Source organism: Diutina rugosa (genome assembly GCF_008704595.1).
Source record: "Diutina rugosa strain CBS 613 chromosome Unknown scaffold43_size124718, whole genome shotgun sequence".
NCBI classification, from domain to species: domain Eukaryota; kingdom Fungi; phylum Ascomycota; class Pichiomycetes; order Serinales; family Debaryomycetaceae; genus Diutina; species Diutina rugosa.
Window position 1 is genome coordinate 42,974 of NW_022995146.1, and position 23,600 is coordinate 66,573.

The 23,600-nt window shown below is 51.5% G+C and overlaps 11 protein-coding genes across 11 annotated transcripts in view; 4 read left to right on the top strand and 7 right to left on the bottom strand. All coding sequences in view use genetic code 12, as the record gives it.

The window, feature by feature from the left end:
• The window catches only part of JIP5 (Jip5p), a gene marked incomplete at both ends in the record, with an annotated part of 1,538 nt that extends 362 nt beyond the window's left edge, over positions 1-1,176 (bottom strand). The window contains 2 exons of the mRNA XM_034155740.1: positions 1-24; positions 201-1,176. The exon at positions 1-24 is cut by the window's left edge and continues 362 nt beyond it. Of these exons, the coding sequence (XP_034012159.1) occupies positions 1-24; positions 201-1,176 (1,000 nt within the window). The remainder of the gene's footprint in view (positions 25-200) is intronic.
• Positions 1,177-1,434: 258 nt separating this feature from the next.
• Positions 1,435-2,397, bottom strand: DIURU_003024 (TRAMP complex RNA-binding subunit; the record flags this gene model as incomplete). Its single annotated transcript, XM_034155741.1, has 1 exon — positions 1,435-2,397. One exon carries the CDS (start codon positions 2,395-2,397, stop codon positions 1,435-1,437), a length of 963 nt encoding a protein of 320 aa, XP_034012160.1.
• A 196-nt stretch (positions 2,398-2,593) lies between these two features.
• TVP18 (Tvp18p) lies at positions 2,594-3,100 on the bottom strand (the record flags this gene model as incomplete). The annotated part of the gene is made up of 1 exon (XM_034155742.1): positions 2,594-3,100. One exon carries the CDS (start codon positions 3,098-3,100, stop codon positions 2,594-2,596), a length of 507 nt encoding a protein of 168 aa, XP_034012161.1.
• Positions 3,101-3,450: 350 nt separating this feature from the next.
• DIURU_003026 (uncharacterized protein) lies at positions 3,451-4,692 on the top strand (the record flags this gene model as incomplete). The annotated part of the gene is made up of 1 exon (XM_034155743.1): positions 3,451-4,692. The coding sequence occupies one exon, from the start codon at positions 3,451-3,453 to the stop codon at positions 4,690-4,692; it is 1,242 nt and encodes a 413-aa protein (XP_034012162.1).
• A 414-nt stretch (positions 4,693-5,106) lies between these two features.
• On the bottom strand, positions 5,107-6,468 carry DIURU_003027 (RTA1 domain-containing protein; the record flags this gene model as incomplete). Its single annotated transcript, XM_034155744.1, has 1 exon — positions 5,107-6,468. One exon carries the CDS (start codon positions 6,466-6,468, stop codon positions 5,107-5,109), a length of 1,362 nt encoding a protein of 453 aa, XP_034012163.1.
• A 1,923-nt stretch (positions 6,469-8,391) lies between these two features.
• On the top strand, positions 8,392-9,525 carry SFH5 (Sfh5p; the record flags this gene model as incomplete). Its single annotated transcript, XM_034155745.1, has 1 exon — positions 8,392-9,525. One exon carries the CDS (start codon positions 8,392-8,394, stop codon positions 9,523-9,525), a length of 1,134 nt encoding a protein of 377 aa, XP_034012164.1.
• A 3,037-nt stretch (positions 9,526-12,562) lies between these two features.
• On the top strand, positions 12,563-16,435 carry DIURU_003029 (translation initiation factor 3 subunit; the record flags this gene model as incomplete). Its single annotated transcript, XM_034155746.1, has 1 exon — positions 12,563-16,435. The coding sequence occupies one exon, from the start codon at positions 12,563-12,565 to the stop codon at positions 16,433-16,435; it is 3,873 nt and encodes a 1,290-aa protein (XP_034012165.1).
• A 280-nt stretch (positions 16,436-16,715) lies between these two features.
• DIURU_003030 (uncharacterized protein) lies at positions 16,716-17,291 on the top strand (the record flags this gene model as incomplete). Its single annotated transcript, XM_034155748.1, has 1 exon — positions 16,716-17,291. One exon carries the CDS (start codon positions 16,716-16,718, stop codon positions 17,289-17,291), a length of 576 nt encoding a protein of 191 aa, XP_034012166.1.
• A 23-nt stretch (positions 17,292-17,314) lies between these two features.
• ATP7 (F1F0 ATP synthase subunit d) lies at positions 17,315-17,839 on the bottom strand (the record flags this gene model as incomplete). Its single annotated transcript, XM_034155749.1, has 1 exon — positions 17,315-17,839. The coding sequence occupies one exon, from the start codon at positions 17,837-17,839 to the stop codon at positions 17,315-17,317; it is 525 nt and encodes a 174-aa protein (XP_034012167.1).
• Positions 17,840-18,521: 682 nt separating this feature from the next.
• RRP9 (Rrp9p) lies at positions 18,522-20,042 on the bottom strand (the record flags this gene model as incomplete). Its single annotated transcript, XM_034155750.1, has 1 exon — positions 18,522-20,042. The coding sequence occupies one exon, from the start codon at positions 20,040-20,042 to the stop codon at positions 18,522-18,524; it is 1,521 nt and encodes a 506-aa protein (XP_034012168.1).
• Positions 20,043-21,319: 1,277 nt separating this feature from the next.
• DIURU_003033 (uncharacterized protein) lies at positions 21,320-23,485 on the bottom strand (the record flags this gene model as incomplete). The annotated part of the gene is made up of 1 exon (XM_034155751.1): positions 21,320-23,485. One exon carries the CDS (start codon positions 23,483-23,485, stop codon positions 21,320-21,322), a length of 2,166 nt encoding a protein of 721 aa, XP_034012169.1.
• Positions 23,486-23,600: the final 115 nt, after the last annotated feature.

Sequence of the window (23,600 nt, forward strand, 5' to 3'; positions counted from 1 at the left end):
TTCGGCCTCCCTGATCTCCTCGGGCTCCTTGACCAGCCACACCTTCAAGCGTTCCATGCCCGCACTCACCAACCGGTAGCCGCAGTCGATGTCCAAATACCCCACCTCGTCGGCGAACGAGTGCACCCGCGTCTCCACCACGCGGCCCCGCTTGTAGTTCACTTTGTACAAGAGCCCCTCCGAGTCGCCGCACCACATACAGTCGACGGGGGGGTTGGCGCCTTCGTCGTCGTTGTTCATGGTGCTGATGATGGTGTCGACCGACACCCCCTTGCTGAGCTTGATTCTTGACAATTGGTCCATCAACCGGTTCTTCAGCTGCTTCCAGATGGTGACGATCCCCTCGCCGTGGGCGACAAGCACGGTGTCGTTCTTGTTCTCGCGGACAAAGTCCGACGGGAACGCCATCGCCAACAACTCGTCGCTCTGGTCGTCCAGCTGGGTGACGATCCCCTTGCGGATGTCGATGTGGCTGAGCGTCGTCAGCCCGAGCGTCAAGAAGTGGTAGTTGCTCACGGCGGGCATCGCGAGGATGGCGTTGACGGCGTCGTCGTGCGCCGCCTCCACCGTGTACTGGAGCTTGGTGAGCTTGTTGTCGAACACCAACACGTGGCCGGCCTCGGTACCGACGACAACGATGGGGAGCACCGGCGACGCACAGAGGCGGGTGACGGCGTCGGCGTCGGTGACGAAGTGGGGTTTGACGTCGATCTTCGCCGTCACTTTCCCCGTGGCCGACTCGGCCTTTTTGATGACGTGGTCGCTGCCCACGGTATAGATGCTGGCCCCCTCATCAAGCGGGTCAAACACAATGTGGCGGCACGCCCCCTTGTGGCGCCGCGTCTTCCAGAGACTGGTGAGATGAGGCTGGTCTGAGGGCGCCGGCAGGTCGACACACGCCCACCACTTGGTCGAGGTGCCGCTCACCAGCGCCGTGTTGTACTTGGCGGCGGCCTTGGCCAGTTCCGCCGCCAGTTCCAACGCCTCGGGGTCGTATTCGGTCATGTAGACGTGCCCCGTGGCGAGCCCCAGCGCGATCCACGGCTTCGTCGGGTGGGCGGCGCAGGCGAAAAGCGGGTCGGGGAACTCCACTTCCAAAATGGGGTACACCAGCAGCTCGAGCTCGGTGACGGCGGCGTTCTTCTTCGCCTTGCCCTTGCCTTTACTCCGAGCCATCTCGTCGCACTATATCCGATAAGGAAATCAGTGCGCGATGACCAGTGCGGGGAGCACTACACATTCAGATATTTAATTGTCAATTTTAAGAATACAGAGAAGAGTATCATTGTCTTTGCATAAAGATGACACGCTGTACAAAGAGATTTACCGTCACATCGTTATACTAACATAAATAAGTTATTTATATAGTAGTACAGTCTATAAATATCCCCGTAGTAAACTCCAAAAGTCCATAAATTCATCGTCGTTGGCGTATTAGTATTGGAACTTGCCGAGCTTGATCTTGCCCAGGCGCAGCGGTTTCGGCGCCGACGCCTTCGGCCCCGAGGGCCGTGATATCGTCCCCAGCCGCTGGGGAGCAGGCTTGTGGTGGTTATGGTGTTTCAGCAGCGGTTTCAGTGCCTGGAAGTCGCGGCCGTTGCTGTTATTGTTGTTGTTATTATTGATGTGGCCAAAGCGAGTGAAATTGCGCTGGTTGTGGTTGTTGCGGCCGTTAGACGGAGTCAGGGGACGCGAGCCGTTGGGCAGGGGAGTAGCAAACAGGAAGTGAGTGTTTTGCCGCTTCGGTTTCGGCGGGAGCTCGTCCACTTGGTCGAAATAAGTGCGCCGGAGACTGCGGGGCAAGTTGTTCCCCAGGAACGCCAGCCCCGTCGCCGCGAGCGGCGAGTGGCGGTAGTCGCCACACTCGTCGCCGTAGTGGACGCTGCTGCCGCAGTTATAGCACGAAATGTTTGGGAGCCGCTTGGGCTCGGCGCTGCCGTTGACTCGGTAACTGCGCCATATAAGCGGACACAAGTTGCTCCCGTGGTCGAAGGTCTCGCAGTCCTGACAGTACTTGCGCTTGGCGTGTTTCACCGTGCACTCGGACTGGTGGTGGCCCATGCCGCCGCACTTATAGCACACCATGTGGGTGGGACATTTCGATTCGTAGTGGTCGTCGATTTTGCCGCATTTGTGGCACACCACCGTCTTGCACTTGGCGCGGCTGTGGCCTCGGCGGTGGCAGTTGCTGCAGAGCTGGCCAAGCAGCTGCTGGGCGTTGATGCGGTCGCCCAGCTCCGGGTCGGTGACGCCGAAGTAGCGGCCCTCGCCGCGGAGCTCGATGAGCTCGTCCGGGTCGGCGCTCACCTGGTCGAGACTCAAGGCCTGGTTATGGCTTGGTGGCGTGGGAGCGCGTGGGGTATCTTCTTTCCTAAGCTCGGTAGCGGCGGTGGCCATGGCTGTGGAGTGGTATAGTGATGATGGATATTAGCAGCGCGCTGTAACCGTTTTTTATTCGGAGTGAATTTTTTCTTTTTCGTGTTGATTATGTAATCACTATACACGAGGGAAGCTGGAAACTAAAAGAACGAAAAAGACAATCGTGAAAAAAGGATAAAGAATTACTGAAACGTAAGTAGGTAATATATCATATCTAGAGGACGTTGCGCACCGCCTCCTGGCCAAACTCCTGGCGCGTCTCCGCCGACCCCAACTGGGTCGTCTCAAACTCCTGGTGCTTCAACATCGCCAACACGTAGCACCCCGAGGTGATGGTGAACCAGATGGCGACGGTGAGCAACAGCGTCGCCTTAAACAAAAGCGTCAAGTACTGGAGGGCGGCGTTCAAGAGATAGAAGCCAAACCGGTTCATGTTGGAGTCGAACAATTTGATGAAATTGATGAACTTCTCCGTCATGGGACAGATCTTGAGGAAAAACGGGATCTCGACAAACATCACCACGAGCCCTTGGACGATGCAGATGATCGAGAACACCGTGATCCCGGGGGACGGCGGTATAAACAGCCCCACCAAGTTGGCGACGCCGAGGGCGATGCAGAGGAAGATGCCGATGATGCCGAGCCATTGGCCGTACAACAGGAAATTCTTCTTCTTAAAGTCCTCGGAAAACCCGTTCCAGAAGATCAGTAAGAACGACATGGAGCCTGCAAATTATGGGGGAAACAAGGGTCACCTCCGTCTACGTGTGTTTTTCGCGCGCGCGCGTCCCAGCGAGGCTGAAAAACGAAAACAGGACAAGGGTGGTACTAAGATAGACAAGTGACACAAATAACACAAGATTAGGTGATGTCAAGACCTATTTGTTTTTTTTTCTTTTTATTTCAGGTTTATCATCGTTGATTTTCACATGAAGATTTCTCGTACCTCGTTTTTCTCACTCGTTTCTCACTGACTTGTTTCCTACACATAGTGTCTCACAGTGTCTCTCTCCTCGCACTGCTAGCATTTTCAGTTATGTGCCCCGCCCCTCGCTCCCGTCGAGAGCCATCATGGTCGTCATTGGGTTGGTCGGCAAGCCCTCCAGCGGCAAGTCCACCACGTTAAACTCACTTACCGATGCTAACGCCAAAGTGGGCGCGTTCCCTTTCACTACTATCGACCCCAATAAAGCCACCGGCTACCTAGAGGTCGACTGCGCCTGTGCTAGAGTAGGCAAGCAAGAGGAGTGTCTGCCGACCTATGGCTATTGCCGAGACGGCAAACGAGGCGTCCCCATCATGCTTTTGGATGTTGCCGGCTTGGTGCCCAACGCCCATCTTGGTCGGGGGCTCGGCAATAAGTTTTTGAGCGACTTAACCGAGGCCGACTGTCTCATCCATATTGTCGACGCCAGCGGCTGTACCGATGCCGAAGGTAAAGCTACTCGAGGCTACGACCCTTTGAAAGACATTGAGTGGTTGCAAGAAGAGATTTTCCGGTGGATTTTGGGCAATTTGATGGACAAGTGGCCGCTGGTGGTGAAACGCCACATCGCCACAAAGCTGACGGCGTTGGAGACGCTTCGCCAGCAATTGGGCGGGTACTCTGCTAACAAAAAGCTTATTGGCAAAGCGTTAGACCGCTACCCTGAAGTACACGGCACCCCGTTACCGCCATTGGAGAAATGGGACCAGGACACCATTGAGGACGTCGTGCGGTGTTTTATGGACGTTAAGTTCCCCACCGTGCTTTCATTAAACAAAATGGACCACCCGGATGCCGATAAAAACGTGCTGAAGATCATCCTCAAATACCCTGACTCAAAGACAATTTTGACTCTGTCCATCACTGAAGTGTTCCTACGAAAACTCGCTGATCAAAACTATATCAAATACGAACCAGGCACTGAGTTTGTCGATACCATTGACGATTTGGGCCCGGAACTGGGACTTAAAGAGATTGATGATAAGATCCGTAACCGGATAGAGAACGTCAGAGACCTTGTATTGTACCGGTTTGGCTCTACTGGGGTGGTGGACCTTCTTAAAGCGGCCGCAGAACTTCTCGAGTTGGTCCCCGTGTACCCTGTACGTAACATCAACTCGTTTCTGCTGGGAGACGGCGGAGCGTTTAAGGACTGTTTATTGGTGAAACGGGGTACACCGGTGATTAATGTCGCCCGCAAGATCATGGGTGACGTCACTATTGCCCACATTGAAGGCGTAGGCGGCGTGAAAGTGGGCGAAGAAGATACCGTGGACGTGGGCAAAAACGATATCTTATGCTTTAAGATTGCCCCCGGGGGAAAGTAACTAATGTAAATAGAGGGGATACTTCTTCAGACTAATACAACAATACTCTAAGTGATTCGAAAATAGTATACTCGATATTATACTCTGGTGAAGACTCGAACTTCAGTTTTCTCGATTATTGACAACCTTTGATGATAATTGACAAAAGCACAAAATCTCAATCTGGGATACTCTTAGAGCCGAATACCATGTCTTCATCATCAATTGGCCTTGCGATTAAATTTGATGTATAATTTTGAAAAGCGATTATGGAAGCTATATGATTGGAGATTGCCATCGACAAACGATCAAGAATCCATTTTACAACCTGAAAATGATATAGTGAAGAAAACTGTCCCAATGAATTCTTCGACGGATTTTGTGTACATTATGCTAGTCTATATTATTGAGTTTACCGAGGGGTGATGACAGTGTCTAATATGACGGGGTTTTGGTTGATTCCAACGAGTCAAAGTGGGTATTCTGGAAGAAGAACTCGGAGTCCAGTTTGAGCCCCCCCTGCGGGTCGTCGTGGGCGTGCTTATGTTCGTCGTAGCGCTTCTTGATCGTCAGGAGCGTCAAGTCGTCGCGGCGGCCGAAGAGCACCACGGGGTGGAAGGGGAAGTACACGAGACAGCCGAGGAACACCATCAGTGCGTCTAACGTCAAAATGTAGGCCTCGTGGGTGATGAGGAAGCCGCTCCACCCTTCGGCAAGCTCGATCACCCGGTAAATACACCGCACGTAGATGAAAAGCACCGACACCAAGATGATGAGCGGCGACCAGCCAAACACTTTGCGCAGGCGCACCTCGTGGTACTTGGGGTTGAAGTAGGGCTCCTGGGCCTGTTTGATGGCGCGGCCCTTTTTCGTGTTAAATAGGAGGTGGAAGAAGTTGCCAAACGAGAATTTGATTTCGGGACTCAGCCGGAAGAAGATGCGGTACATCCAGTCCAAAAGAAGGATGAGGAACACCAGCATTGAGAACACTTGCCACGCGATCCCCGCCACCATCACGTGGGTGCCGGCGTCGGTCAGTTTGAAGTCAGCTAACGCGGTGGCGGCGATACCACCGCCGGCGGCCTGGATCACCAATGAGGCGACATCACAAAAGATAAAGATATACAGAAACCACATCGGCTTTAGGAGGGCGTATTTCCGGCCGTAGACGATGAGCATCTGCGCCAAAAGGTAGTAGATGCCCCCCATAATGAACGCGGGGGCGATGGTGAGACAGATGATCTGACAGAGGAAGTCGTCCTCGTTGAGCAAGTCGTTGGCGGCAAGCGAGCGGGCGAGGTAGCCGGCGAACTCGAGGCCGACGCCGCAGAACATGCACACGCCGAAATAGACGTGTTTCAGCCAGATCATCATCGCGGTGTGGTAGACGAAAAGAAGGGCGAAAAGCACCGTGAACAACACGTTACCCCCTAGAGTTAAGCGGGTGCCGTAGAAGTTATCGTTATTCTCCAAATTGACCAAGTTCAAGGTAGCATTAAACACCGCCTGAGTGGCGTACTGGCGTCTCGGGTCCAAAATATGGGCGGTGGCGATGAACCCTTGGCCCAGGGCAATCGTGAGCAGCGCCTCACACGCTCGAAACGACCGTTGAAGCTCAAGCACGTCGGCAGTCGCGGTAGCATGAAACGCCAGCAGAGTGATGGCGGCGAGCTGTTCCATGAGCAGCGGGATGAGGGTGGGGTCGACGTAGCTGAGCAGCGTCAGCGTCGGCATCGTTTTCGGCGTCCACGCCTGGGTGAACTGGCTCACCAACTCCAGCCCGATGGAAAACGACATCGTCTCTTAAGGAAGTTGTGAGGGGGGGCGTGGGGATTGTTTAGGAGGCCTGGTGGGGTTGGCGGAGTTATGGCTAGGTATTTATGGTGCGCGCATTGTTTCGGAGCCGTTGATAGCGTGTGTGCAGGGCAGCCTGCGCTGCCCGTCTGGGGGGTGTTTTCGCGGCGACCCAGTGCTTCCGAGCCAGGGGCGGGAGTTCCGAGGAAGAGCCAGATATAGGGAAAAGGGGACGGTAAAGCAAGTGTTTAGGGGTTAGTAGGGCAACCGGATGACTCTAGTATAGCGATTTGAGTGCTGGCGGGTCTGTGGCGCTTCGGAAGGGTGGATCCGCCGAATTTCCTAATGGGGATAGACGCCTCCTGGTGATCCCACGATGGCTCCCTGAGACAATAAAACGTGGTGTCGCTCCCGGTGGCGCAGCCGACATTGCCAAGGCATGACGGCGATGGCAACGACACCACAAACGGCCCCCGTCACTGGTGGCAGTGGGCCGACATCACCCGATTCGGAATCGTCGGGGGTGCGGACGCTTTGCGCCCATCAAACGTACAGACCGGCTAAACGCACGTAATGTGAGGTGTCTAGACAGGCCCCGTATATGTAAGATAGGTACCAGACCCTGGCGTGGTTGTTTGAGTGCATTTTTGATCGACATTTCGATGAAAGCTTGGCACGTCGTAAAATGATGACAAGCTGAGGTAATTAGGGGGTGACAGGTTTGGGGGGCCTCCCCACCGTTTCCACGGAGGGGGATCTCTTGGCCTGATCCCCGGGTGGCTCCCATAACCCCCTGAGACAGTAGGGAGCTCCCCTTTAGCCCTCTCGCACCTTATATGACCACTGCGAATGACCATGCCCCTTAATTGAATCAAAGGTAGCAATTAATCGGTGAAACAAGTTCATCGGGGGTGATTAATCAACCAGATGTAATCAGTGATAAATTCAGTATTTGGAATAATTGTTCGTTTAAGTGGTAATCAGTGAGTTGAAGTATTTAGGGGTTGGGATTATTGCCGTCCTGCACATAGGCGACACCAGCGGTGAAAAAGCACAGCATCGGCGTCATCATCTCAGCACGATGCTTTCTGATGGTTTAGATAACACCACGTACGTCTTCCCCTCCTACCAACACGAGCTATACTAAACAATAACTGTTGTGGCACCGTGTTTCCACTACACGTGATTTGCCAGAGCCAAATCACTATTCGGTCTATAACCACGCACTGTGGCGTTTACCCCTGGACTGCATATACATGTTGACAACAACACATGCATTATCCTGGGAAAATCAATTAGAATGGATCTGGATCTACCTATATACTTTTATTACTACATTTGTTACCTTTAAGCCTTTGCTTAACACTCCTCGGATTACTGTACCTGTACTACAGAATGCCCCCCAAACAATCTGACCGCAAGTCGGAGAACCAATATGAGAACCTTTCCAGTTCTACAGAGAATCCCGGTGGACCCGATTCTCAACAATAACAAACACGTTTTTTTACACAATTGGCCCACTTCACACATAGAAAATAAAATAATAGGCTAATCAGTCGATTAGGGTACGCTTTCAAGTTTGTACCATTTTAACCCCTCCCCCGTGTTTAGATATGATGACGACTGATCCTTGTTTAGACCTTCCTGATTGAACTCAAAGCCTACCAGCCTTAATTACAGCTACGCTGGACTGCCAACACCGACATCTCCGAAGCACAGCCTTTTTCTTATATCGTTTTCACAGTGCCAAGAAGCCGAGACCGGACAGCCCTGGTAGTTGTCAGCCACTCACACGCACCAAACGAAAAAAAAATCGGGGTGGTGCGAAAATTTGGGGAAGCGAGCCCAGCCGTGTTTGGCGCATATAAGAAAAACGCGTGAGCCACCGTGTCGCCTCCCACGCCCCTTGCTTACCACAAACAAGCCATGTCTGCTGTAGCTGCCACACCGGTTGAGGACGTGCCAGCGACGAAAGTGGAGGCTCCCGACAGCGCTACGGGCAATACCGTCGACACTGGCGTGTCTAATGACGTGAAACTGGCCTCGACTAAGGCCACACCGATCCCCTCTGGTGAGCCGGAAGCAAAGCCCGCCGCTACTACCAAGGACGAAAAACTGCTGGCTCCCGCTCCCAAGACTGTGACCAAGTTGACCCTGAGCGAATCGGCCAAGTTGGCTCAGCTCATCGCCCAGATCCCCAAGATCCTCAAACTGTTGGATAACCCCGAATATGACGAGGTGTTTGGCTACCGCATCAATACTGCCGACAAAGAATTTGTTGACGAAGTGATCAGAAACGAGATCTTGCTCAAGTTCTTGAAGGCGGACGAGTTTGAGGTTGCCACCGCCGCCGCCAGACTCAAGAACACGTTGAACTGGCGGAATAAGTTCCAGCCGCTTTCTGCCGCTTGGGATGAGAAACACAATGAGGGACTCACCAAGCTTGGGGTCATCACTGAGTTCCCTAACGGCAAACCGAACTTAAAGGTGGCTACGTTCAACTTGTACGGGAACATGCAATCGTTGTCTAAGCTCTTTGGTGAATTTGGCGACAAGACTTCCGATAAGCCGGGGTCCCAGTTCTTACGGTGGAGAATCGGATTGATGGAACGGGCGGTGTCGCTCTTGGACTTCACCGACGTCACCAACGACAAGTTAGCTCAGATCCACGACTACACTGGCGTCTCGATCTTCCGTATGGAAAAGAAGCAAAAGCAGAATACCAAGGAAATCATCGAGATTTTCGGCCACAACTACCCTGAGCTTTTATCGACCAAGTTTTTCGTCGGCGTTCCTGTGTTTATGAGTTGGGTCTTCTCCTTCTTGAAGACCGTGGGGATTATCAACAAGGAAACACTTAAGAAGTTCAACGTCATCTCGGGGACCAATTTGGCGGCGGAAGACGCGTTCCCGGAGTTGCCCAAGAAGTACGGGGGCAAACTTGATAAGGACGTTTATGCCTTGGACCTGAAGAATACCAAGATTCCTCAATATGGCCTTGAGTTAATCAAGAAGTTGGGGTCAGCGAAGATGCAAGAGGCTTTGGATGATGTTGAGTAATTAGCAATAATTAGGGGCTATGCTAAGTTTAATTTTACGAATGATCATGAATAATACTATATGAACCTGTCCGGACGTCAAGTACTACCGAGTGCGAGTTCCACCATCTTCAGTCCAACTTCACTAGTTAACGCAAGCCAATGAATAAGTACTTCTCGCCAAGGAAGTATGCTGGGTACGTTCTTTATTTCCGACTTTTTCCCTCTAAGTTGACGACGTATTGAGTGTTCAAAATACTCCGCATCAAATCAATAATCCAGCTAGATTATTCCGCCATGGACAAGCTATTTAGACTACCCGAACCTTAATGGAGAGAACTAAACAGACGCTTTGTGCAAATGCAGGGCGCTAGTGGGGCCAGATAAGGCCGCCGAAGCTCGCCTTGAGCAAATGAAAGCCTACAACATTGTTGCACTGAAAACACTTTGTAAAGTTTATTTTTTACCATGTACTCAATCAAAGTTCTCACGTGTCAGCGAGTTGATGAACCTATTGTAACGAAGTCGACTTTCACTCGGCTATCGGCTTTTATAATGTTATCGTCTACCGGCTTTTGAAATCTTCTCGGCTGACAATTGATCCTGCAATTACCGATCATTCCTGCACAGTAATTATCGGCAAAATATCCCTATATCCTATATATAACGGAAGTAAGTTAATATTGCTTGAACTTCTCTGCTTCTCACAATAACCCACCCATGTACACATAGATAATATCTATGTAACAAAAAGGACGTTTTTACCCTTCTTTTTTATCCTATATTTTCAACATTGCCTTAACTACTTTAAATCCAACGTTGACTTGCCCAGAAACACATTAACTATACTTTAGACGCCAAAGAAAATTATCAAGTTGTATAGAACTCTTCTCGACTTTCCGTGATTTTATTAGAATTTTTTTTATTTTTCGAAAAAAATTCTGATAATATGTTTTTGCTATCTCGCTTATCATTTGAACAGTGTACATGACAGTAGTTATCTCCAATGAAGTGGTTTACACGACCAAAATGTAAGGTAAAAAGCGTACATATGATATGTAGACGCAACACTTATATGTAGGCCGATTTGCAAGCATGATTTGTCCTTGTGTCAACCCCTAAAAAACGTGTCAAATTGAATAGACATGCTCATAAATTATAATGATGCTGAATAAATAGTGCTAGAAATTCTGGAATCTCATATTTCAGCTCAAATTGTGGTGTTCCGCAGCTCTCTTGATACACCTGCATATAGACAATCTACATTGATGAGGAAATAAACTTCTCTCTTCATTGTTACAAACATCACAGGTCAGTTTCAATGCTCACTGAATGTAATAGACTACGCTACAGACGCATAGCGGTCCGAAAAAGAAAATTGCCAAAAAAAAAAAAAAAGTTTTTATAGGTACCTCAACTATGTGAAATTTGTTGTAGATCCACCAGTTATGACGTGAACTTGCCCAATTATTTATCTACTATACTTTCAGTATCAAAGAATGTTTTGGAGCAATCAGATTGACTCTAGCAATTTTTCCTAATTTTATATCACCCTTTGTAATTGTTTTCAACTGTTTTTCCATTTTTTTCTTTTTTGGTTTTCCATCGAAAGTTTGAGCAATCCTGAATATTCCCTACGCTTCTGACTGCTCTCAGCGGTGGTTGGGGCTATAAAGATTGTCTTGATGTTCACTACATATGCACCTTTGATTGTATGCAGGGTTGGTGTTTAAATGCAAGACGCAGAAGACATCACTGATTTCTCTGTCGATCTATACTGTGACTCAGTGCTCCTAAGTGTTCTTGTATTGCTTCCATGTACTTGTTGTTTAAGGACCTAAAAGTCACACTAATGACGGTTCTAACGTTGTTAGTACGCAATATGCCCAAACCATCAAAATTAATTCGATGGGAGTATGAATCGAAGCAATATACAATAGAAGTGAAGCAGTACACAATAGAAGTGTGGCTATTTTGGTAAATGATGGAAAGTGTTCTTAGATTCACCAATCAATCAACCAAACCCTCCAATTAATTCCCTCTATGAGTTTTGACTGAAAATACCTAGTTCAATTCCCGTGAATGACATTATTAATTTAGGCGGGTAAGCAGTGACTCTTGTGTCTACATTGAATTAAAATAGTAAGATGAATGGACCGTTTTTAAATTTAGGCAGATTAGTCATTAACTACACAAATACCAGCGGGGGTGAAAGATTTGTTTTAAAACTTAGGAGTTCGTGACTATCAGAACTTGTATTCTTCATGGCCACAGGCAATCCTCGAAATCAAATAATTCCTGTCTAATGTGAGTTGCGACTGTTAGGGGACTCCACTCGATGGTTCCGGCATATAACCATAATGGCCCATGACTCATTTAACGTCATTCTCCTTCGGCAAAAACTAACAATTAGGTCATTTAGTTATTGTTGTGTTCTCTATATAGATTACATCTAGTTGATTCACTGCGTCTTTGTGATCCGGAGAATGCCGACGGGTGTCTTCGGAGTTAGGCGCTCCCTGTTCATCGCGCCTCCCCCACAATCTCGTAAATTCTGTGTCACTTACAAAATTTATCGGATGTATGGTCAATTGAAAACCGTAGAGCATACTAATTGTAATTGACCAAAAAAACTACCATCAAGTATGTGATGTGACACTACTGTCTCGGATCCTTCGCATCAACGAGCCACTCGGTAAATCCCGTTGCCCAAAGCAAAAATGGAGTCGATCACCGTATTGTTACCCTTAATTAGGCGAAGGATACCCAATTGAAATCAATTCAAGTTAGCCAATGATGTCAATACTCTGCCGATGATGACTCATGGTCATCACGATAGCAAACGACGTATCACTATTACCTATAACGTACTGCCTAAGACTTAAGGTTCACTCGTGTCCCTTTAATACTACCTATCTCGCCTCCCCTGGTCCTATGTCCGAGCCACAGTATTCCCCTCTTCAAAGTTACCGTCCACGGAACCGTCCCCACAAACGGTGCGCACTGAAAAATTTTCGACCACCTCCCTCCCTCCTCACGAACACCCACACCTTTTAGTGATGCTGGAGGCCGCGGAAGAAGCCACCGCCGTCCCCGTGATCAACGTGCGGGTGACGCTCCCCGAGTGTGTCACCGCCGCCGACAAAGTCGAGATCCCCTTCACCGGCGACCAGCTGGTGGGCGACTTGCGCCAGTACCTCGCCGCCCTCCCCGTCGCCCGCAACTTGACCCACTACCGCGTGGTCATTGGCGGTGCCGAAGTGACCGACGACACCGTGTTCGGTGATATTGGTGGCGACGGCGTCGACGTGGCGATCAAGGAAAAGCCTTACACGTTGCTGGCGGTGTACGACCAGATCACCAAGTTCCGCCAGACGGTGGGGTTGCACTACTTGGACCGGGTGCTGAACGACTTGTCGGTGCAGCTGGGGGCGTCCAAGATCAACACGCTCGGTTTGAAGCCCGTCGGCGGCCCTACTGAAGAGGAAGAGGCCAAGAAGGCCGTCGAAGAAGAACTGGATAAAAAGGAGGACCAGCCGGCAAAGAAGTTGCTGGAAACCGAACAGGAACTCTTGCAACTGGTTACCGCTATTCCCGAGCCGCTGTCGTTGCAGCAACAGGCCGCCTACGCCACCACCGTCGACCAATTGAAGTGCCCCATCCGCTCGATCATGGTGCTGCAATGGCTGCCGGTCCCCGCTCAACAACGTCTTAAGGGTGACTTGCTCTACTTGACCATCCAGACGTTGGAAGAAGAGACGTTTAACATCACCTGTCACGTGCTGGGTTTTTTCGTCAACCAATGCCTGAACCACACCTTCAACCCTCTGCTTAAAGTGAACGAAAAGGGGAAGTTCCACAAGGAGTACCTCTTGTACAACCTTGTCGCCAAGTTGCTGGCGCAGTTTGAGCCGGCGCTCGAGGCATTCGACGCCACTTTGACCCTGCTGACGGACTTGCCAGAAACCTACTTCTTGCCCACTGCCGGCTTCACTGCCTGCCCCTGGGTCGCCGAAGCCCACGCTCAAGCGATTAAGCCCGACATTTCGCGTCTGCAATTGCCCCTCATCGCTAACGGCGTTGACGGCGCCGACTACGTCAAGGACTGGAACGAAGAAGTGCAAGCGGTTAAGGAATTGCCGACGCTGCTGATCGAAGAAAGAGTGTTGAGAGAACACCTCTTGCTCAAGACTTTGCACGAATTCTCCGTCGCTGCCACTCACGAGCTGGTGAACATCATCCACGAAAACGTCCCCGCCATGAACCCCGACGACGAAGCCAGACGCCAGATCTACTTGCGCAACGGCATCTTCTACTCTAACGGTGGCGTTGACGTTGACAACTACCCGGAAACCGGTGGCGACGCCGCAGCCTGGTACTTGAGCGGTAAGGACTTGAGCACCGTGCAAGTGCTCAACAAGTTGATGACGCTGGTGCTGGGCCAAGACGTCCACACCGTGGCCACCTGTGCTGTCGACTACATGGGCCACCGTGTCATTGCTCAGGCCCCCGTCCCCGGTATCTTTAGCCAACCGCCCGAAGACGTCGAAGCGGAAGAACGTGTCGTCTACGGGTTGTCGCTGGACAAGCTGGTGGTGGAAGCCGACCCTTCGTTCGAGGAACCGCTCAAGAGAGTGGCTGAAATGTTGCACTTGAAGCCTCACACCGTCGGCGACAAGAAGCTTGTGGTGTCGCAAGACTTCAAGGGGATCAACGGTACCGACCAAAGAAAGTATTTGATCGACACTTTCCGCGCCACCCCCCGCGACATTGAGTTCATCGAAGCCCACTGGGACCCCAAGAACCCCGAGTCGCTGTACCCTCACGCTGAGCCGCTCTTGCGTCTTGAAGCCGTCGACTTGTGGTGGCGCCAAAACGTCTCCGAGCTCCTCAAGGGGGTCAAGGAAGGCGAACCCACTCCCGACCTTGCCAACAAGTTCTTGCTTAACCCTGACGCTTTCGCTCCTGGCGTTAAGACGTCGCCCGAAGACGAAGCCGACGTTCGCGCCGTGTCTAAGTTCGTCAAGGAAACCCTTATCGGCGAATGGGTTAAGGCCATCCCGCAAATGGTGGCTCCTTTCGACGGTGCTAACTTGACCCGTCAATTGCACGACCGCGGTATCAACATGCGCTACCTTGGTTTCATCGCCGACGAGATCCAAGCGGCGCTCGCCGCCCACCACTCCGTCGAAGCCGAGCAAATCAAGGTTAACGTCGCTCGTGCCGAAGAAGTGCAAAAGGAACAAGAAGCTAAGTTGGAAGCGGAAAAGAAGCGCCGCGCCGACCTTGCCGAAGCTCGTGCCCAAGCATTGAAGGAAGGTAAGGAACCTCCTGTCGAAGAAAAGGAAGAAGAGGAAGAGAAGCCTGAAGACCACAAGATCGAGGATACTAAGGCTACTTTCCACGGTGCCGTCGCCAACTACACCACCGTGTACCGGTTGGCCGTTCAAGAAATGGTGTCGCGTGCCGCCAAGCACGTGTTGCGCTCGCTCGGCGCCGACGTGCCCAAGCCTCTCTACGCGGCGTTTGTGGCCCACTTCCACAACTGTCTCTTGCTGGAAGTTACTGGTACCGTGGAATTGGACGCCACCACCAAGGCGTTGTTCCCCGAACAGCAAGCGTTCTTTGAGTTGGACGCTGCTAAGGTGTCGCAATTGATCAAGCAAGTGGTTCTTCAAAGATTCCGCTTCCAACTCCCCGACGACTGGCGCCAACAAGTGCCTGCTCAAGTGTTGTTGAGAGAGATTGCTATCAAGTTCGGTATCCAATGGAAGGCTCAGGACTACGCCTTCACTCAGCAAGCGTTCGACGCCGCCAAGCAAGCGCTGGCGTCGCCTGAACCCGAAGCTGCCGCTGCTTCCGCCAAGAACGGCAAGAAGGACAAGAAGAAGGGTAAGAAGCAATCGGCTAAGGTTGAACAAGTGGCTGAAACCCGCACTCTGACTTTTGTCGCCCTGGACATCTTGGCCTTTGTCCCCGTGATCAAGGACTCGCAATACAAGGCGCAGCTTGTTGACGAGTTGTACGCTTCTGCCCGCGCCCACATCGCCAACGAAGACAAGGAGATCGGCTCGCAAATCTTGGGCGACTTGGTCACCATCGAGGAACAAATGTACTCGCGTGTTCACAAGGAAACGGCGCAGTTCTACCTCAACATGTCGCAGCTGTTCGGCGAAGTTGATGCTACTTCGATCCGGGCCGCCGCCATGGCTCGTAAGGCGATTGCTGTTGCTGAGCGCACGTTCGGTCCCGACTCGTTCGACCTGGTCAGAGCCTACATCAACGCCGCCTACTTGGAAGCGCAAACCGGCGGTGCCGACGGCATCGCCAACGCCCTCAAGATGTACCGCCACGCCGTGTCGGTGATTGCCGACATCTACGGCACTGCCGACCACCCCGCGGTGATCTCGACGTTGACGCTGTTCGCCGACTCGTTGGTGCACCAGCGCTACCTCACCGCCGCCGCCGAGGTGATGGCGCTGTGCCTTGAGCTGCTGATCCGCGTCCACGGGGACGTGTCGGAAATGACCGGGTTCATCTACTACCGCTTGGCCAACATCGTCGTCAACATCTCTACCGACGAGTACGCCGCGGCGCAGAAGTACTTTGCCCACGCCGGCGACATTTTCGTCAAGCTTTTGGGGCCCGACGACCCCTTGCTGAAGGAGGCGATGACCACTGCCACCAACTTGGCCGCCTACCTCAAGTTCACTGAGATGCAAGCCGAAGCCAAGAAGCACAGCCAGGCCCATGAGGCTAAGGCTAAGGCTAAGGTTAAGCCCGCTGCTGAACCCCAGGTGAAGAAGGGTAAGGGTAAGAAGCACACCCAAACTGCGCCTGACCCCGCCATCGCTTCGCAATCGGTGGACGACATTTTGAAGTACATCGAGGGCACCTCGGGGTCGAAGAAGAAGCTGAAGAAGAAGAACTAACTCTGTAAATAGAAACCGCTTTCGGTTTATCAAAATAAATATCCTGTATTTTTGAATCGCTTGTAGATGTGGTACCCATTCGACTTGATTGAATATTGGTGCTTAATCTTAGTTTTTCCATCTTTGCTCTTATTGAAGTCTAAGGCTCCATTGATTACCTTTTAAGTATTGCTACCAACCATGACTATACCCATAAATATTCACCAATTCAAGCCTCAAACTATTCCAAATGGCATAAACAATAACAATTAACATATTCACAATTCCATCATTATTTAAGATGTTTACAGTCGAGGTCTTGCTTCCGCGTATGGAGACGCGATCACTACTTGAGGCGGTGGTGGTGGCCAGGCAGTCACTCACCCTCCCCGAGCCTCCAATAACCCTCGAAGGAGAGCTGGCTCTCCTTGTGTTCCCCGATAACCGCCAGCTACGCCACGTGGTGACCGAATTAGCCCCGAAAGCAGTGGTGGTTAGTGGATGGCAATGCGACCTGAGCCAGGAGCTCATGGACGCCCTTGACGCCCTCAGCCACTCCCAAGAGCTCATAGACGCCGTGGTGATTGATAACATATCCCTATTCTACTGGGAACTCCGACAATTGCCTACAACGTCGGCGACGGCGTGGTATACCAATTTGAACCGCCACGTCCAAAGACTAAACAGTTACGGAATCCCCGTGGTGGTCACCATGATGGACCATACTATCGACAGTGGTTATAACGGCGAGTTTACTGAGCCTGACGTTACCCGGTGGCTGGACGTGCTGGCGGTGCCCGTTGCCTTTGCCGAGCGGTTTGATAAAGTGGTCTACATTTCCACTGGTACCGTGGTGGACATGTCTCGAAAATCGTAATAATTTAACTCTATATGCAACAGTTACATGAGCGTCAAGTCGCCGAACTTTTCCTTGTAGCCGGGCACTTCCCACTTACCGTTCTTGACCATGTAGGTGACCTTCTTGTCCAAGTCCGAAGCGGCGGCGACGTCGTCGACGGTCAATTGGTCGAAGGGTCTCGCCGACTCGATGTCCTTCAAAGTCGCTTGCAATTGCTTGATTTCCTCGGTGACGGACTTCTCGGTCAACTTGGCGTTGTCGACGGCGGCGTTTTCAAAGATCTCGATGTTGGCGATCACCTTGGACACGTCGGGCTTGGCCGGGGTGAACGACTTGACGTACTTTTCCACTTCGTCAATCACCTTCTGGTTGGACAACACCTTGCGGTAGTGGGCAAAGTCGACGGTTTGCGGCTGGGCCTCGAGGTCCAACACCGCCTTCTTGGCGTCGTCGTTTCTCTTCTTGAACGCCGACAACAGCGCCGCGGTTTGCCCGGTCAACCCGAGCGACGAGATCACTCTCGACCATTCGATCTTGGTGGCGGCTTGCTTGGCAACGTTAGACATCCTTAGTGGTAAGCGGTGAGCTGGGTTGGTTTATCGCTTGAAAAAAAACCTCAGGTGCGATCGTCGGAGCGTGGTTGTGATTGGCCCCCGGTCACATGATGGGCCGAGACAAGTGCGAACGCGAACCAAGACAACACCAAGACAAGCCATGAACTGAAAAATACTAAGGGACGGTTAAATGGCAATTCAATGAGCTATGTCAAGGGACTACTTTAATGGGAAGTGATTGAATTATCAGTAGCCCATCTCTTCAATCCAATCTCATCACTTATAGCACCGTCTATCATGACCTCTTACGGGGTAACACTCAAACATCAATGCTACAATGCTAGCCCACATTTGACCACTCAAAAATAGCACTGGACGCGCTCCAAAACTCAGCAAATTTAACAACCGATACCATGGCATTTCAGATGCAATTGATTGAGTCTGTCTGTTCTCCTCGTGGCGTTCGTCCTGGTAAACCTCTATTGTGGCCCGTCCACGGAGAATATTCCATGTTCGCTGGGGTTCGAGATAGACAGGCCCATAATGAGCATAATCAGTAACATTAATGGGATAACTGGTGCCATTGAATGTGAATAACCGACATGAGCCCATACCTGTAATTGGAATAAGTACAATGATTAATTCTCTCAGTTTCTGTGATTATCCTATGCTATTACACGTCTATATACTGTCTCTATGCATCAAACACCATCGTCACCACCGCGTTGCGCCCCTCGATCTTATCCAGAAGCCAGCTGCCCAACCGGTGCTCCTTCAGCGTCAATATCATCACCGCCACTTTGCCGTCGCCAAGCTCTTCCAGCGTGATCAGCACCACACACCCTCTCACTTGCACTTCGCCAATGAGCTCGAACTTACGCAATTGCAGTTCCTGGTCCAATTTCCATACTTTCACTTGGCCCAGGTACGACCCAGTGAAAAACACATCGGAATACGGGATGGCGTGCACCGCGGTGATCCAGTACGGCTGGGGTCGAGGGATATCGGTTTCGGCAGCGTCACGCTCAGCAGTGGCTTCTAACGTGGTCATTTGCGGCTCGACGCCATGAGCTAATCTTGCCGTGAACAACGGCTTCTTCTTCGAAAGCGACCACAACAGCACGTTGCCGTTATCGCTCCCGGTGACGAAATGGGTCTCGTCGTTCATCAGCACACAGTCAAGCAGCCCTTCAAAGTAATCCTCGGTCACCAGCAACTTCTTGGGGTTGTCCCCGCCTCTGAAGGTGAGCCGCAGCTCCTCGGCGATCTTCCAGTAGTTGGCGCTCTTGTCGCGAGCCCCCACCAGCACACACGTCTCTCTGGCTAGAGCACAGATATCGGTGATCTGGTCCTGGTGGCCGTAAAGGATTTCGAGTTGCTGGAACTGGTTAATCGAGTAGGTTCGGATCTTTAAGTCCAGACAGGCGGCGTAGAGCTGGTCGGAGCCGCGGCGGAAGGTGATGGCGAGGACGGCGCCCCGAGTCCTAAGCACCTTCAAACACGTCATCAGATCCGACAGCCAGATGATTAAGTGGCCGTCTTGAGTGCCAGTGACGACAAACTTTGGCAGCGCCGCCACACACGTGAGCTCAGTGTTATAGCTTAAGGTTTCGTCTTGGGCGCACGCCTGGCGCACCGAGGTGTGCTTAACTCTCACAAGCTTTCCCTGGTTGCCCTTGTGAGTATACTTGACGAGTTGGCCGTCTTTCAGCACCACGTATACAGCATTGCCCGAGGCAGCCACCCCGGTGGGGGCGCGGCACCCCATTCTCGTCGTCTTCGCCGGCACTTCGCCCAACTGCGCCGCAATCTTATCGCCGATAAACTTGTACACATACCCTTTCTGTTCGGCAACGTCGGTCTGCAATCTCTGGGCGATCAACTCGCGGTCGAGGTCGGCGGCGTCGAAGTCGGTGCCGTCGTGGTCGTGGCCGGTCAAGTTGTCCAAGTACTGCTGCGCCAACCGCCGCCGCTTATCGGTGGCCAGCTCGCCGGCAAACTCTTCGTCGGATTCAAGCTGGTCGTCAGGAACGTCGTCAACGTCGGCGGCATCGGGAGTATCGCCGTCGTCGTCGCTGGCCAGCAGAATCTCATCGTCAGGCAACGCTCGGGCGGGCGCAGCCTTGGTGGAGCGGCTGCGCTTGGCTCGTGACGACGACGGGTCACGCACGTCCCGCCGCTTCCGCTTGGGCTCTTTGAGGAATGGGTCGGCCATAGCGTCTGGTTGTGTTGTTTGGTGGTGTGGGTGGGGAAGGGCGAAAGAAAGATGGGTGTGGGTGTGGGTATAGGTTTCGATGCGATCGAAGTGCGCCCGCGATGAGGTCGTGCGATGAGATGGAGTGGCGGTGAAATTTAACGGAAGGAGGGGTAAAACGGAAATGGGAGGGGGTGGTATTTGAAGGTAAAGTTATGTAGAGTTTATTGGTATGAGGTTTGAGTTTGTTAGTTAAGATTTGGGTGATTTTAGAGCGATGCTTCTTTGCCGCACTATACTCACTATACTAAGGACTACAAGTTGGATAAGTAGTGATGGTTTACCAGAGAGAGCAACTAGATTTCATTCAAGAGTCACGTTTTAGTGAGTTCATCGATTAGTTTTCCCTCATTACTTTGGCTCATTATGGTATTTTGGCGGTAGACTTAGCAAGTTTAAACTCATCAGGAAACCGAGAATATCAATGTTTTCATCATTAATGATGAAATATTCAACTTGATAAGTCTCAGTTGGTCATTGTGCCCCAACATATCTTGTGCATCCTTGATTGAATCGCACTATAAACGGAATGAAGGGCTAAAGCATCAATCAGATGATGAGAAACCCTTATACTATGTTACGAAGTTACAAGTAGAATATAATTAAGGAAGGAGTGCTCAATCTTTAGGCTGATCTACATCTCGGCCACACCACCATGACCATAATAAATACTCTCAAACCACAATTGCCGGAATACGTTAAACACTTGGCCGAAGCACTAGGAAACCAGCACCGAGAGTCTTTAGATCACTCAAGTTTGATGTTCTTAAGCCGTGAGAACGGTAACTATTCGCATACCTGGTGGGGTGGGTCGTTCAGTTTATGATCTCTTTGCCGACACAAGCCAGCAGGTATAATCTTCCTCTTCGCAAGCTTCAATCAGGATTCAAAATCAAGCCCCACAAATCCCAAGGAGAGCAGGCATACTCTGACCGGGGGTGGCTAGTGAGAAGACAAATCTAGCAGCTGCGGGGGCCACCTGGGTGGGGAAATAAAGTGCGGAGTGCGAGAGCCTGGAGTGTCTACGAAAAGTAAGGAATCCGAGATCACTGACAATAAGAGACTCATTCAACCAAAGTCATGGTTTGAACTCGTAGAATATGTAGCTCTATTGTGTATGCTGTTGGTGGCCAAGTGCTTCACCTACTACTTATTTCAAGCTCAAACCAATACCGCCACCACCCTACAATTACTCTGAAATACCATTTTTATAGTGTCGCCAGGACACGTATATACCTCTAGAACTTCGACTTACTCTCAAACAACGACCCTTCCTGGTACAACTCGTCAAACAACGGCTTAAAATGTTTCGTGGCCACCTGCCGCTTCAACTTCGACGTCGGCGTCAAGAAGTCGCCGCCAGCAGCACCCAACGGCATGTGGGCAAACCGCATGTTCTTCACCTTCTCGTAGCTCTGCAATCTGTCGCCCATGTTCTGGTTCATGTATCCAATCACCTTACGCTTCACTTCAGGCTCATTCAACAACTTGATCGTCGCCTCGTAGTCGTCACACTGGCGTCCAAGAATCTTCGAAACGTATTTCGTCATCAAGTTCTCGTCCAAGCCAATGACACCCACCAAGTAGTCGCGGTGGGAGTCGCCGTACACGAAGAGCTGGGTGATGATGGGGTTGATGGCGATGTACAAGTTCTCACACCGTTCGGGGGTGACGTATTCGCCTTGGGCAAGCTTCAAGTAGTTTTTGACCCGGTCAATCACGCTCATCCGGTTCAGATCTTTGGGGTTAACCCACGCCACGTCCCCCGTGTGGAACCAGCCGTCGGCGTCAATTGCCTTAGCCGTCTCCTCAGGGTTCTTGTAATAGCGTTCAAAGATCTGGGGGCCTCTAAGCAAAAGCTCACCCCTAGGACCGTTGGGATCATTCGCCACATACCCCATTTGCGGGAGTTCTTTGAGTTTCATTTCCGTAGTAATGGCAATCGCCCCCAGTGAGCCCGGTTTAACATCGTACGCAGGGGAAGTAGACATCCCAGCAAACGTTTCCGTCATCCCGAACCCTTGAGATACACCGACGTTCAACGCAGCTTTAACGAACTGGATCAGCTCGGGGGCAGTAGGCGCCGAACCGGTGGAGAAAGAGATGAGGCGGTCCATGCCAAAGTGCTCTCTAAGCGGAGCAATAATGGCATCGGCCTCAGCGTCAACACCAGGGTCGCCTTCCTGGATTCTCTGGAGCGCCATCTTGCGATCAATGGCCCATTTGAACCGTTCCCGAACTTCAGCATCGGGGTGGTTAATCGTCAACGCCTTGATCTGAGCTTCTAAACGCAGAAACACCCTGGGAACAAACGCTAACACATGGGGACGGAGAAGCTTAATATCCTCGAGAATCGAGGCGAGGGTATTAGTCTTGGGGTAGCCGATTTGGGCTCCTTTAAACAAATTAGAGTGGCACACCGATCTCTCGTAAATGTGGGCTAAGGGAAGGAACGAGTAGGCAGTGTAGTTCTCCAAGTTGTTGCCCACAGTGACCCGCAACATCAGCCCTGAAACAGCCAGCTTATGCTTCAATTCAACCCCTTTAGGCATCGTTCCCGACGTACCCAGGGTAAAAGAAATGGTGTATAACGTTTCGGCATTAGGCGGGATGGGAGGAAGTCTTGACGCTGCTCCCATCGCTTCCACCTCCTCAAAATCGTACACGGCAATGTTAGCTTCACGGGCTTTTTCCCTAAACCGAATGTCCAGCGGTCCCAAAAGGTCCATCAGCACCAACGCCACAAGCTTAGCCAACAGCTGAGGGTGCTGTTTCTTCAAATCAACGAGCTTACTGATGTTAGACAACGTCCCCACCACTACGGGCAGTTCCGTCAACAGCAAAATGTACTCAGAAGCGTCGGGACCAAGCAGGTCGTAGAGAGCGGTGTTGCACACCGAGTAAGCGACACAGGCGTAGTCGGTGATCACCCACTCGGGCTTGTTGTGCGAGTACATCGCCACCACAAACGGCAGTTCCGTCGCCTTGGGGTCGTAGTCGTAATTGTCTGAGGGAGACTTATACGGGTTGTTAGCCAAAATAAAGAAAAGCCCACTGCCAAAGTTTAACCGGCGCTCATAGAACTGACGGTAAGTCTGCCATTGGTAGTCGCCATAGGTGCCATCATACAAGCGGGGACGAGTGCCCAAAGCGGGCTTATCGGCGTGCCAGGTCAGCGCACACTCAAACATGTCGTAGAGGGTCGCCACCTGAGGATGGGGGCGGTTCACCAACTGGTGGGGCAGCGACTTGTTGCGATACACGGCCAGGTACCCTGGTTGGGCCAGATTGGGTAACGCCACTGCTTCGTGGGCCCCTTGTAACGGGTAGGTCGCCTTGATGTACTCCCTGATCTTCTGGGGCAGAAACCCCTCGACCACCGCCGTTTGCTGCTGAGTGGACATAATTGGGATAGGAACTAATTGGGAGATGGAGGCCCCGTCCGTATTTGAAGGTGGAGTTTTGTGAGCCCTGGACTATTAGTCAAAGCACGTATAGGAGTTTAACCGCAGTGGGAAG